The sequence below is a fragment of the Manis pentadactyla genome, chromosome 1 (genome assembly GCF_030020395.1).
Source record: "Manis pentadactyla isolate mManPen7 chromosome 1, mManPen7.hap1, whole genome shotgun sequence".
In the NCBI taxonomy this organism is placed as follows: domain Eukaryota; kingdom Metazoa; phylum Chordata; class Mammalia; order Pholidota; family Manidae; genus Manis; species Manis pentadactyla.
In genome coordinates, this window is record NC_080019.1 from 154,912,104 (window position 1) to 154,927,840 (window position 15,737).

The 15,737-nt window shown below is 31.8% G+C and overlaps 1 protein-coding gene across 7 annotated transcripts in view; it reads left to right on the top strand.

Annotated features, from left to right (window-relative positions):
* Nucleotides 1-15,737, top strand: part of EPHA6 (EPH receptor A6) — a 932,734-nt gene that overhangs the window by 464,529 nt on the left and 452,468 nt on the right. For 2 of the 7 annotated variants that reach the window (XR_008997600.1, XM_057501977.1), the window contains one exon: nucleotides 1,364-1,453. The exons of the other annotated variants lie outside the window; for them this stretch is intronic. Coding sequence is in view for 1 of the 2 variants with exons in the window: in XM_057501977.1 (XP_057357960.1) it covers nucleotides 1,402-1,453 (52 nt within the window). In the remaining variant the exon portion in view is untranslated. The remainder of the gene's footprint in view (nucleotides 1-1,363; nucleotides 1,454-15,737) is intronic. 7 annotated transcript variants of the gene reach the window in all.

Below are 15,737 nucleotides of genomic sequence, written 5' to 3' on the forward strand. Positions count from 1 at the left end.
TGAATTAACAGAAATCAGGGATGGTTTGAGTTAATCTTTCATTCATTAATTTACTCATTCATTAATTCAAAAATATTTATTGCATATTTGCTATCAGCCAGTAGCTGTTCTAGGTACTAGAGATGTAGCAAATAAAGGAGAAAACAAACAAAAAACAGTTACCAGCATTCCTGTTTTCATGGACAATATATTTTAGTGTTAAGTAGCGATATGTGCCATGAAGAACAAAGCAGAGTGAGATTTGGAAATAATGGGGAGAGGGACATTTTAAATAGGGACACCAAATTCACCTCTCTTGATAACTTGAGCAGATCATGAGTTGAAGAGAAAACCTGAGAATATATAAGGCTATTCCAGGCAGTGGGAATAAAAAGGGCAAAGCCTTAAATTTAAGCAGGACTCTGTCTAGAAAGTAACAAGATAATATTATCACATATATACTCTCTATCATATACTAAATTTCATGATTACTAAGTCTTCTGGTACTGCACTTACAGGATTTTTAACAAAAGGTTTTAATCAATACTAACCCATCCTTTAATAGCAATTAAGTTTTTTCTTGGTGATCGTACATTGCTAGAAAAATGTGTTTAATCTTAAACTTGACTTTGAGCAGTTGGCTTTTAGAGTCATCAGCTGTTTCTCTGAGGAATTCTCATTTGCATATTTTGCAGGGAAGGTGACTTTCTTAGTATAAAAATAAAATCTTACTGTTATTATGATGTCTCTACTACCATGTTAGTACTTTCGATGGTATTTGTCAATACAAATTAAAAACTAGTCACAGAGATTATTTAGTAAAATATTTTAAATCCTGTAAAAAAATAAACCTGGTTACCAGTAATGAAAAGTATGTATGGTATTATGAATAATCTGTGTATCTATCATAAGACATAAGGCTCTACTTTAATAGTTAGGTATGTGTATCGCCAATTGTTTGCCCATTTTCAATGTAACCTTTCATTTTGAAAATAGAAGCCAATTTAATCTCATTAACTAAACTCTGCCTACAAAACAGATTTACTGATTTGGGTAATTAATTCATATGTGCCTACCATTAAACACTAGGTTTTTAAAAATATTTTCCAAATGTATCTTTTATTTTGCTGATAAGAGATAGAAAAAACATTAATGTATAGGAATTAAAATAAAAGATTTTCAAGGTTAACATTATTCTGACCACTATTAAAAATGTGAAATGTCTTTATACTTAGAACTTTCATTTGTAAAGATTGAAAACTAATTGCTGATCTTTTAATCAGACTGAAATACCATATAGCATTTTTAGATTACATAGCATTTTTTTCTTCCACTTTTCTTTTTTTTCTCGGCACTTTTCTGTTTGGTTTGGATTCTAAGAAAGTCAGTTCCAGCTACATAATTTGTGATGCCCAGTGAAAAATGCAACTGCAGGACCCTTTGTTCAAAAAGCAAGAAAAAAGGGTCATAAAAGGTACTAAAATATAAAGCTTTTTCCTTTCACAGTTTCTCTCTCTGAACTTGTCATGGTGCTTATTTGCCATCTAATGTCCTTCTAAGTAAAGAAAAAAATTCAATTTGTGTTATTAGCATAAACTTTACCATTTACCTTTTTATTGCTCAATACCATTTTTTAATGTAATCTAAGAGCATTAAACTAGTCTGCAGAACCATCAAAATCAAACAATTCTTCTCCTATAGTTCCTCCCCCATCCACAATCTCCAAGGGTGTCTCAAGTAGACCAAAACAGACAAATGTAAGCCAGACTCAGAAAGGTTGGAAAAGTCTCCACAGAGGATCTCCTCAGGCACTGATGCAGGCCACAGGGCACTCCCTCTGCAAGGGATCCTTGGAGGGAGAATGGAGATACCCCACCACCACCACCAGGTTGCCAGGGCCTGCAACCTACAGTGGAAGGAGAACCCTGAGGGTCTTTAAACCCCCTCCCTGGAAACTATTGGCTCCCTACATGGGATGGGTAAAATGCTTGTTCCTAAGACACGGCCTCTGCAAAACACGCACACAAACACACACACACACACACACATACACACACATACACACACAACCCTTTTTTAGGGCCAGTGGGCCTAACACAATCCCTTCTTGGGCACATGTCCAAACCTTGCTGGAGACAGTGAACAATGCACAAATGTGGTTCTCCCTCAGAAGTCAATGCAGTCACCTAACCCAGGTGGAGAGTCGGCAGTAGTGAAGGGGCTGGGCAGGGACTAGAAGACTACATGGCAGGGAGCAGCATAGTGTGCTGGAGAAAACACATCCCAGAGGTGTGGGGACATGGCCAGGGGTTGGATCTTGCCTAGAGCCAGGGCTTCAAGCTCCCACGCATACTCCATTGTCCTATCGCACTTCACTTAAAAAACAAGATTAGAGATAAAATTATTAAGAATTTCAAGATGGCAATATCTGAGCACTAAACCCTAAGCAGGGTCCAGGACTGTGCAGCTAAGGCAGGCACTCACATAGCTGATCCTGAAAATATTTTACATAATAGCAATGTTGTTGCTTTTCCTATTCATCATTGTTAGTCAGCAAACAAATATGGTCAGTGGCTATGATGGGCAAAGTCCTATGCTGTATGCCATGCAGTGAGAAAAGATGCTTGCCTTAGAGTTTGAAATGTGGTGCCTACTGTGGAGCAGCCAGTGGTCAATCTTTCATTCTCTATAATTTGGAAGTGAGAGCTTGCCTAAGTAAAAATAACTAAATTAAACATATCATATCTGATTCAATATATATTTTCAAGAACTGAGTGCCAGAAATATTACTTAGTACATGAGTCCTTAAAATATATATAAAGTAATAAATGATTAAATAGTGATATGACAGGCAGTGAATGTTGACATTTCACTTACCTATTTTTATGAGAGAGAGCCTGGTTGTTTGACTTCACATTTATTCTGTTAGGCAGTGAGCAAAGCTTTTAATGAAAGAGTTAAAAAAATGCCTGAAAGGTAGTTCCATAATTTGCCTTTCATCCTAATTATTTGACATCTAATAGATCTAGGGGTAGATTTCATATATATGATACATTTGTGTGCTGCTGAATATTATTAAACTGTGTCACTTCCAGAGTGTACTCTGAGATAGAAAAGTGGCTTTTTTATTCAAAACAATTATGACATGACTCATTGAATTATGTGTATTCATCCTTTTAAATTGTAATACACTTTACATATTTCTTAAGTAATCTTTCATTAATGTAGGCAAATAATATTTCAAGTATGATAAATATATCAATATGTGGATAGAAATGTACTTTTCATCCCACTTCATTTTGTCTTTAAAAAACTTATTTTACTCTTCTGCTCTAAGATATGTATTACCTTTTACTTTATAATGCTCATATGAATTGATGCCCTCTCTTTTTGACTTCTTATTTGAAGACTTCTTTATATAAATAGTGAGTGAGTGACTATTTTCTACCTATGAGTTTAAATTATATTTTGATAAGTTTATTTGATAGTTATGTCCTGTTTCATAATTTTATATTTTTAACTTTTTTATTACTTTTCATAAAGATAAATTTGTTAGTTGTAGATATGAACTGCACATTCAGATTCCTAGAAATTTGCAATAGGATCCTCAGTCAATTTTTATGAGAATAAATGTTTAATATGTTGAACAGTTTTGAGTATTTAAAAGATTCAACTGCTATTTTTATTTGGCTGTTTTATAAAATGTGAGTACTTGTATTAAGAGGACAATTAAATTCTATTTAAATTCTACTTAATTATATATTTAAATTTAAACTATGACATGCAGAATTATTTCCTAAAATAAACTATTGTCCACCATCTGAATTTTATTAACCTAACTACTGCCAGCTCAAATTACTTTTACTTTTATCTTGCAAGGCCACAATTTCATAAGCCTTAAAGACTCTCAAGAAAATGAGATTGAGCTACAAGGCAGCAGGCAAGATGCACATGTAAATGTTATAAATAATGTTATATAAATCAATATATTTTATATTATAAATAAATGTTATTTTTATCTGATTTCAAAGATCTCTAAGAAAGATTTCCAGTCCTCTTGTATCTTTTAACTGAATAATTTGGGGTGGACCTCCATATATTTCACAAATATGTCTGCCTATTACCCTATTTAAGAAGAAAATAGAAAAAATAAATTGTACTTGAGGAGATTGCAGGTTACCATTCTCTGTATCATCACTTTTTGTCAACAGAAAGAACATCAGTAAAACATTCCAGTTAGATCATCTCTACTTCTTTCATTTATAATTCACAAGTGTATAATCCACAGACCAACTTCTTCCACTGTTCTCTAGTTGTGCATTTCTAATAGACTGGAGAATTATTATGCATGAATGCTCACAAATCTTAAAGGAGCCACAGGAGTGGTGACAGTATATCAGACTTAAGGATTCTTGTAGAGGTACCTCCTCTGTGCATTTCCAAGGTAATCGAGAGCTTCTCATTCTCTTAAATGAGTGCTGTGGCAACATGAGGCTCCAGAGGAGAAGACTCATCTCCAAAAGGAGCATGAGTCATGGAATTATCAAAAATGCATTTTCAAATTTTGAGTGATTCTACCATCTCATTCTGGTACAGTAATGGTGCCTCCAAGGAACATTCATTCAAGAAAAAAAAATTACCTACTCTAAATAGAGTTCAGTTACTGATGATAAGCAAATATTGAGTTTGAATTCACTTTTATAGCTGAGGCAACTCAGATCCTTAAAACAGAAATTATATTCTCTTTCTTCACTCATGAAGAATTTGACATGTTTTATTGACCTTTCAAAGCAGAAATTTTCACTTGGCTCCTTTAAGATTTGTGAGCCTTCATGCATAATAATTCTCCAGTCTATTAGAAATGCACAACTGGAGAACAGTGGAAGAAGTTGGTCTATGGATGATACACTTGTGAATTATAAATGAAAGAAATAGAGATAATCTTTCTCTAAACATTTTTCTAACAAATGTTCAATATATTAAGTTAAATTTCATGTTCTACTTCCGTATATTTTTCTTTTCCCCTGTGATGGCTCACAGTCTCGGGAATGAACTCATATTCCTGTCTTCCTTTGACTTTTAAACCCTCTATAATTTGTCAGTGTGGTAAAAGCACCTTGGGCAAAATATGGGAAGTATTATTCATTATTTGATATAAATTAGCCAATAGAAACTTGATTTTGTAGGAAAAACTAAAATTTGAGAGTCAAAAGATGCTAAAATCACTGTTGCCTATTTATCTATTAGATTTATAAGATGGTATGATAGCCAAGATAAGTGATGGTTGGGATTTAAAACAAATCTTAGATAGCTAAGATGAATGATGTTTGTAATTTAAAACAACCAAGCAAAAACTCATTCTACGGTGTCTAGACTTAATGCATAAACATGGCAAACAGATAGTATTTTAATTTCACAATAAAAGCCCTTTCATTTTATTTTCAAATTCTTACTTTTCAAGAAATAATTGCTTTTCTCAAGATTCCATTTCTTCATTGAAATTTTGCTTACATTTCTGTGTAAAAGTTTTCTTAGGGAATACGCGGTGGATCTCCATACTACTTATAAAAACTCAGTCCATTGTGTTTATATATTGAAAATGTCATCTGTTGCTTTGATGAAAAATGTGTTACATATATGCAAAATGTAGTGCTACTCCATTTGGGTATGGCATTTTTAAAACATATTCTCATCTAAGAGTATCCTCTTAAAACATGAAAAGTATGCTTAATCAAAATCACTTATAAATAATTAACTTGCACTTCAGGAATTAATTTATTTTTCCAAGGAGATGATAAAAACAGTTTCTGATCAAAGGAACAGAAAAAGATAGCTTTGGAGAAAGTTGTTAATATACAAAGAGATGTAATATAAGATAAAGAATACATAAAAAAAAGTCAGTGGGATAAGTATACCTCATTGAATAAAATTTATTGAGGGAAATTATTACTTAAAATATTTCAAGTTAATCCTTAACTAAGAAAATACCCTGAAACAAACTCCAAAGGATTTAACAGACAGATATTAAAGATAAAATCTTAAGAAAAAGTAAGTACAGGTAAATGTATGACTAGTGAGTGGAGAAGCATAGAAAAAATTAATTACAAAGCGAAAGACAGATGAGTTTAAAAGAAATTTCATACATCAAAGCCATAAATAAAGTGAAAATTATTATATGCTGGGTAAAATACTTGTGATAAACAGACCATGGTAAAAGTGGGCAAAGGACAAGAGCTATCAATTCTCAGAAGAAATGCAATGCCTAATATATGTTTTAAAAATAATTCTTGAAAAAAATCAAGGAAATGAGAATTAAAACAATAATAGGTAATTTTCTTCTCATCAGATTAAATGTGCTTTTTGTTTTTCTGTGGAATTATCTTTGGTAAATGCTAATAGTTGTATCTGTTTTCAGTGTGATTTCATCAAAACTTTCATACCACTACAGCAGTAACTTCAGAATTATATGTCATTGTGTTTCTAGAACCTTAAAATTATTATCCTTTTTAAATCCACTATTATATATTAATACCTAGGAAACATAAGACATGTGGATAAAACTATATGCATGTATGAACATGAATTACCCTTGCTATTTATTGTATCTAATAAAACAATGTGAAGTTTAATGAAAAAGAATAATGCTAGCAATATTGTTAAGTGCTGCAGTTGGAAATTTTATGTATCATTACCCGATTATGCATATAGTCATAGGCAGATGAATAGCAAAATTTTCAAATGTGGCACAGTTTCTCTCTGTGAGGTGGGATTATGGTTGATGATTTATTTGAATTGACTTGTGAGGTACTTCATAATCTGACCCTAATTATCCTTTCATAGTTCCTATGTTTATCTTTTCACAATACTTACCATTCTCTGTGTTAAATTGCATGTCAATTTTTTCTGTTAGATGGTTGATAAATGTTTATATATCCAAAGTCTAACATAGCAGCTTTTACATAAAATCCATGCATTAAATGTTTACTAAATAAGTAAATGCGTTAGATGTGTGTGTATGGATATATGTATATGTATGTATGTACACATGAATTTCTACTGTACTCAAAGTGAACCTTTTAAAGCTTTACTACCAGAATACTTTTGCTAGGCATAGAGACATCGACAATAAGCATTCTATTCATAGGCTCATTGTCCTGGGACAGACCTACAGAAGGCATAATGTTCAGTTGTGTAATCTCTAAGCAGGAATGTCCTGAAAATATGTAGAAGAGATTATTGTCTATTTGGTTTTATAGATCTCTAGGGCCCATAATTTCATATCCTGTGTACATAGTTTAGTCTGCTATTTACCATCTGCATACTCATGAATTTATAGCTCACAATGTCATTCTTTTCTTTTTTTCTCCTCTTGAAATGTCCAGTAATTTAGACATATAGAGACAGGAAACAGTTGGTCAGAACCTGACCAACTCTTAAGTTCTAGTCCCTAAACTGCTCCTGTTCAGCTGTGAATTCAGGCATATTATTTAATCTTACTGCACCTCAAATTCTTTATCTGCAAAGTGAGTATTGAGTTGGATAACATGATGAGCATTCTATGCACATAGTCTTTGCATACTTATTATCCATTTTCTACACAATTCCACAGACTTGATATAATAAAAATAAGAAAACAAGTTTATAAATATGCAAAATTCTTTTTGACACTTTCACTAAAATAAAAGGACACTGCCTCCTGAAAATCTTATTGTAACTTTCCAGGCATACAGCTCTTGCTATAGGTCTTACACTGTTATATTTTCAGTATTCTCAAAGTTTGCCAAGGTGACTTAAAGTTGTGCAGTTGTTTTCAGAAAGTAAGGAAAAAGTATCTCAATTATATTTCCTCTCATGTTCTAGTCCATATCACTTTATTCTCAGTGAGAAGAAGCAAAAATCCTTATGCATTTTGGAATATAGAAATAGATATCACATTAGAAACCTGACTATGTAAATTTAAAAATAATTTTTATGGTTTAAGCAAAATAAAAATATCTCCACTTTTTCTTTCCATCTTCTTTCCATTTTTTTTTCATACTCTGCTCTCTGTCATTTTTAACCTTAAGCTTTTTCTTCCTTTTTTTTCTTTCTGGCATACCACTTGTTTTGAAAATATGGTTATTTCCCAAGATCATACTTAAGTAAATTCTTTTAAAGTGACTTGCCTGTGTTGTTTATCCACTCAGCTCCATAATGTAATAAATTCCAAATATTATGATCTTTCAATAATTGAATTTATGCTCCATGATGGTTGGACTTTTTCAGTGAATTTTATTGGTTGGTTTGCTGTATTCCTGGAACCTTAAATAGTACTAGATATTAAGTGGATGATCAGTAAATATTTGTTCAGTAAGTGAGTGATCACACATTTATTAAACCATAATACATTATCAGTACCTCACTCCATCATATAGTGTAGGTAAAAAAGGAAGAAGCTAGTGCCTTATTTACTCTAATGGGAAACAATATTAGCAGACTGAAAAGGGCTAGCAAAGAATAAAAGGAAGAATATTTTTAAGTGCTTAATTTATAAAATGCAAATTACAAATACTTTGGTTCAAAGGAGGAAAGCTTAATTGAGTTGGACTTCATCCCAGAAGAGCTTTACCCTAAAGGTAAAATAGCATTTAGATTGACCATACAAGGAAAGTTGAGCCTTGAGATTATGAGTCTGTGTAGGAAGAACAGACTTTCACAATTTGTTTCTTAGCAGGGTTATAAAAAAGTCTAATTCTTAAGATACATATCTGAAGCCTTCATTGAATCAAGACTTATTCCACAGTTAGTCTTTGATAAGAAAGTTTCAGTAATGCTCATTCAATTTAGGAAACAATTTTGCCCACAATATTATGGTCTAAGTAACAGTATTATATTCTGTTTCCTCAAAATGAGCAATTCTGGATAAAAAGATTTGAATATCAAAGATGAGATTTGCCAGAGGGAAAAGCTTACTTTTGGGGGGTTGTTCTTTTAGGGAAGCAGGCTTAGCAAGAAATAGTTTCCATCTGGGAGCAAATTTACATGGCACTGTTACAAGACACAGTTATGATAGTGATTTATAAACAGCCATTAGAGTAGGATACTTGTTGTCTTCCTGCAGCAACATCTCTGAGCACTGAGCATTTTTGGTCAAGCCCCTAGGATCTAACTGCAGAGTGTTACGTTATAAAACCGTTTTTCATTGATCTGAGCTGTTGAGTTCTTAACTGTAGCTTATTTTCACTTTGATTTTGAAATCCATAAATGCCAGTCATAGAATTTAGGAACTAAAATCATTGGCACAGGAATTTAAATGAAGAGTGATAAATCAAGGCTGCCAGGGCTACTGCCTCAGCCAGATGCAAACACCACAATCGCAGTTTTTAATAGCCTTGCATGCTTAATTTCAAATTAAGTGTGACAAATTGAGCAGGAAGTTAATTACTCTCTTGAAACAAATAGCCTGATGCTGATTGGAAAGGGCATCATAAAGCTGTGTTTTACCTTAACAGCATACCCAGAGGAAATATTAGAAAATAGAGATATACAAATAATGATTAGTTCAGGTAAAATATAGGAGGGGGTGGGTGTATCCAGTTAGCTGAGTCCAGGTATATGAAACGGTGACTTCCTCTAAGAATCGCTTTACCAGGCTAAAACAGGAAGTGAGTTCACAGATACATCAGAATCTTTTACCTACATGGTGGATGAGGGAGGGGAAGTCACAGGTATGTATATCTCTACCACTACTGATCAGATAATTAGAATGCCTGTCAACTCTTCTCATGGCAGAAATGCTAAAATGAACAACTGCACTTGAAGTGAACATGACTTGAAAAACCTGGAGAAATTATCACAGAATTCTCACCTACTTCCTCATTTATTTTTCTTTACCTGCACTCCATGGCCCTTATTTTCTTTAGACATTTATTGGACAATAGCTTCTTCTTTAAGTAACCCCCTACTGGACTTAATGATTTTTAACAGTGATTTACTGTTAAACAATTAACAGTAAATTTTTCAAGAAAGAGTCTGTTCTTTGAAGTTTAGGTGGACCTTAGGAAAGATATAATTCAACTTTCATTTAAAGTGACAAAGTTACAAATTGCTTACTGTGTCAGACACTGTTCCTAGCACTTCAATAAGGTATTATTATGGTTGTTTTACAGATGAGAAAACTGACACACACAGGGACTACGTAAATGTCAATATCACCCACTTAAGACAATGATAAACCAAAATTTTTTTACCAGTTAACCATTGGGATGTTCTGTCATTTGAAACCTGGACCTAGAGGGAATGGCAGTAGTTACCAAACTCTAATTAGTCACAACTTACACCAGTCTTTTTTCTTCTCTACATATTACATATCAGAAATGTATCTTAGTCAGAAAATAAAGATTAAACACAGATATTAAAATAGCTTTTTATCAGATTCTGCAGAAAATATGAATATGGTGAGCCACCAAAGTAAATATATAAACTCCCAATGGCTTATGAGCTGTCCTTGGATCGTGTGAACTTTGCCAGCCTCTCACTAAGTCTTCCTTAAATTGAAAGAGACGATAATTAAAGGAGAATACTGATAATTAAAATTATCTTTCTTTCCTTAAAAAAGAAAATGTTCTTAGGTCTTTCAAAATATTTGATCTTGATCCTGAAACAAGTATTTTACTGTTCATTAATATCCATATTTGTAATACAACACATTTTATAAATTTTAGAAAAAAGACAATAGATACATTTAATGAAAGAATAAAAATATTTTATATGCATGTATTTTCTGGTATTACATCAGTTTATACATGTATTCTGTCAGTTCCAAAGAACACATTTGATAAAACTCCACTCATTCCACTGCTTGCTGTTGTCCTAGTGCTACAGGCACATTCCTGACTCACAGCCACTTTCTGTTATCTCCTTCAGGTCTTTGCTCAAATGACACTTTGTCTCAGGATCTTCCCATTGTCACTCTGTTTAAAATTATAATTTTTTATGTCCACGATTCCTAACTCCATTTTCTGCCTTCCCTTTTTCCATAACACTTACCACTATTTCCCACTTTACTCAAATGTTTACTTTCTGTCTCCTAATAACTTTAATGTGAACTGCATGGAGACCAGGACTTCTTTTATGTTATGTGTCTTTGCTATATTTCCAGTCTTAAGAATAGCACCTTGCTCATAGTAGGCACCCAGAACATGTTTATTGAATGGGTGAGTGGACAAATAACTGAATAAACAAACAAAAATTTACATTTTCATGTTTGTTTATTCATTTTATGCAATTGTTCATTTTAGCATTTTCTGATCAGACTATGAATTAGAATTGATATAAAATCCTACAGCTAAAACAGCTAATATTTATAGTGCAAACTACTTTTATTTTGAAATTTTAACTCTAGTCAATTATTAAAATACTCTGTAAAATCAGCATTTTGTTTTAAAAGGCAATGTTAGCTGCTAAGCTGAATCAATTTATATTCATTAATGACCATGACTTATATATATATGTTTCTGGAGAACTATAAAACATGTCAAAGTTATTTTAAAGAAAATGTTTAAAGGTGTTGCCACAGCCAATCTAAATGGCTTTGTAATTTGAAATAAAATGAGTTCATTACTGTACCCTCTGGGCCTAGTACAGTGCTTTGCAGCTAGGAAGTATTCATAAATTGCTAAATAATGGAATACATGATTAAATAAAAGAATCTACTTTTAAATTAAATTTTCAGATGTTTTCCTAAATGCCTTCTACTTAAAGGAAATATATGTACCTAGACAAATAAGGTCTGCAAAGAAGTCTTCACAGTACAACTAACAAACATTCACAGTAGTACTCTTCTTTATTCATAATAATTTACTAAAATATATAAAGATATAAAATATTATACTTAGGAAATGATTTCAATAAGGAATTTAACAATTTATATTTATTAATATGTTTGCAAAATATGTAGAATAAAAAACTACAAGTTACAGAATTCTGTATGATTATATCAAAGCTGTTTTCTAAGTTATATCATTTTTTGGTATAATTGTGACATGCAAAGTTAAAAGATGAAAAATTATAAAATGAAGTGTGTGTTGCTAGAGAGGAGAGTTTAATGTGGTAAATAGACTTTAGACTGAGGATCCAGAGCTCCTGGTTCTCATTCTCATTCGGCCACAAGTTTGAGTGAAATTGGAACATCATTGTAGTTTTCTCTACCAAAGTTTTTTCATGTCATAAATAGGACTGTTTCCAGTACATATTCCAAATTTTAAAAATGTGAGGATTCTATGTAGGTAGATTTCAGATCTGCTCATGTATCCCCATACATCTAACTTTTTTCTGTAAAATATGAGGTAGTAAATATTTTCATCTGTGCAGACCATATAATCTCTGTCAGATACCTCTCCTCTTCTAACACAGAAGCAGCCCTAGGCAATACCTAAATGAAAGGGTATATCTGTGTGCTAATAAAACTTTATTTACAAAAAACAGGCATTGTGCTGAATTCAGTCCAGGGGCAGTAGTTTACCAACCCCTGCCCTAGATAATAGAGATTTCTGTTCTTATATAAAGTAATAGGATGGTTTTGATTAATATGCCTATAATTTAAAATATTAAAAAAAGATAAGGAAAGATTCTCCAAAGATTTAGTATGATTTCTCATTTAAAAAGACATTTTGAAGTAAATAATTGTAATTTTACTTTTTAAATTTTAAAGGGACTTGAAAAAGGATATAAAGCTTTTAAGTCTTCATAAAATGTTGAGAGGTATTGTTAATCTTAACTAATGAAAAATGAAATTATGAGCAATTTTTATATAATGCATACACATAGTTAAATTAATGTGAGTTAAAGAAATGTCATTATTACCAAAACAATATCCTCTCAACTAGAATGATCAAATTTTATATTTCTTCAGTTCTTCCAATTCCAGGCTGCATTTAAAGATGAACAATATAAAATTTAATTTAATTTAATGGAGAGAAGGTAAAGTGCTAATATTTCAAGGTAACAGGAATTATTCCACCCAAATATTATTTTCAGAGGTTCTATATTAAAAAATAAAACTGGAGTTTTGTGGAGATTTCACAAAAGAATTACTACTAACAAATACAACTTATTCTGGCTGTTTAACTTTCACTTTATGTAAGTGTTGCTTAAAAACTTCATAAATCCAATGCAAGAGCTGTTGGCCAAAAGCCCTGATTGATCATTGATTGGTATAATATGAGAGGAATGTAACACTGAACTGATTTGAGTCATCAAAAAGACTGACCCTCATCCACATAACATTTTTCTTAACCTAGTCTTGATGAACTGCACAAACTCCTGAAAAACTAGTAAGAAAGAGCTAAAAGTGTGGACAGATATACTACAAAAAAGTAAGAATTAAAAATTTAGTATTTGGCTTTATTTTTTTTGAAGATAGATCTTTACACAGGTATTTTATCAGAGATATCCATGAGATGATTTGCATACAAAGTCATTTATGTATAAGGTCAATTTACACTCCATTCACCATTAGAAATCAATAGTAATAAAGAAGTGTTATCATGAAATAGAACGAGAAGCAGAACTATTGAGACTGTAATTAATGTTTTGTACCATGGCAATTTATAATTTCATGTTGAAATGTGAGTTTAAATTGCTAGTTATGTGAAAATTAGTTGACTATATTTTTGTTGCATTTGTTTGCTTATTCAGATTGTGAATATAGGTTGCTATTCTTGTGAATATTCTCTTGATTTCACAAGGAAGCTAAGTAACAAACAATTTATCAAGTCAGTTTAAACAAGTGTAGTATATTCTCTCTCTTTTTCCTCATTATTATTATTATTATTCTATGAGCTCTATATTGGTAGGAAGTCATTTAATGTTTTTTCCAAACACAAATCATTTGTTCTTTGTGGTCTGAGATACTTTTTGGTACCCACTGAAATAGAGAACTATAATCCAATTTAAATATGCTTTCGTAATGCCTATCAGTGTTCAGCTCATGTTAGAATAATAGTTTAAAATCAATAGAAAGAACAGAAGGGAGGAAATAACACAAAAATATTATTCACCACAGCTTCCCTGAGATACGGTAAATGTCATGTAATAAACCTTCAAATAAATGTTGGTTGACTGACTAAATGAGTAAATGAGTAAATGAAAAAACTTGTGTTTATATTTATTGGCTCTTTGTATTTCATATTTTACATTTGAATTTTACATATTTTAGCTTAGGAAGTTTTGTTTTTGTTTTCTCTCTGACCCAAATGGAAAACTAAAAATCACCAAACATGTGAAAACCATGAGGTAAGGTTAAATTAGGTATTCTAGGCTCATGAAAGACTAGTGGAAGTATCCCTCTTTACTCTTTACAAAGACACATATTGAATCATTATCTCTCTTTCCTGAGCAGTAGAGAGGTTCCTAGGGAATTATGTCTGAAAATGGAAAGAATAAAGATGAGTAAATAACTCTACCAATTAAGAATGCTTTTAACTAAAGTAACAGAAAATTTGATTGAGTTCCTTCAACAGAAAAGAGTTTATATTTCTTATGCAGCAAAAACAGGTGGTCCTGCTGGAGGTGGTTACACTATTCATCAATAATTCATTGCTTTAAGATCTTTCTCTATTTTTGCTTTGTCATAGAAAAAATGTTGGTTTCTTTCCCCCTCATTGCAGAGATGCTGGCTGCACATCCAGACCACATATCTGTTTTCAAGACAGAGAAAGGATATACAACAAAATGCAATAATAGTCCTCTCTGTCTCTTTTCATTAGAAAAGAAAAAGCTTTTAGCAAACCATAACTAACAGATTCCTTTTTGCTAGATTTCATTAGTCAGAAGTTGGTCCCATGGCCAACTGTAGAGGAGGCTTGAATTATCAAGTTTGGTGTATTTCAATCCCTATGAGAGAAAAGGACATTAAAGAACACTTGAAAATGGGCATTGAATAGACTAACCTATAGTGTCTGTCACAATAATCTTTAGCAAGTTTGTTAATTGAACTATATAATAGATTCTGAGAAAATTAACTAATATGAATATCTAAATGAGTTAAAAACAATATTTAGATCATAGTTCTATTTCTTTGGAGAAAGCAGCTAGGATGCTAAATACTAAAAGTTTATGCGTGGTTATTTTTAGGATGTAAAATGACAGCTTTTTAAAAATTTTGACTCTATATTTTAAAAATACTTTACAATCAGATATTTTGTTAAAAAACAGATTTTCTAGGAAAATGATGATAGAGAAATTAGTAAGTACTTTATACTTTTATGTTGACTGAGTAAATAGTTCTACTTTATAAAATATTGAAAATTTACTAAACTATACAATATGATTAGTACTACATCCATCAAACAGTTTAGGTAAGGGAAGAGTAAGTACAGTGGGCTACTTCAAAGACATTACTCTGATTGGGAAGAGCTTTACATTTTTAGAATTTGCAATACATAGCTAAGTTAAATCCATATATTATTAGACCTGGTCATAAAAAAACTTTTTCAAATTCATAAATGACAATTTGAATTTGGTTTATTTTTAGATAGCAATTCAGGAATTTACTTCTCCATCACATCGGGCAATCATACTTATTATTTTTGTATGTTAGTCTTGTAGCTATTCCCTCTTCATAATCATGTTTTAACCTATGGTCCATGGAATTAAAAGTATTCTCTCTTTCTCACTGTCTCTCTGTATGTTTGTACTTCATATCTTAGATGTTAAACATAAATGTTCTTATGAAACCATTAAGTAATTTTGAAGAACATGTAGTCATGTTTTGTCTA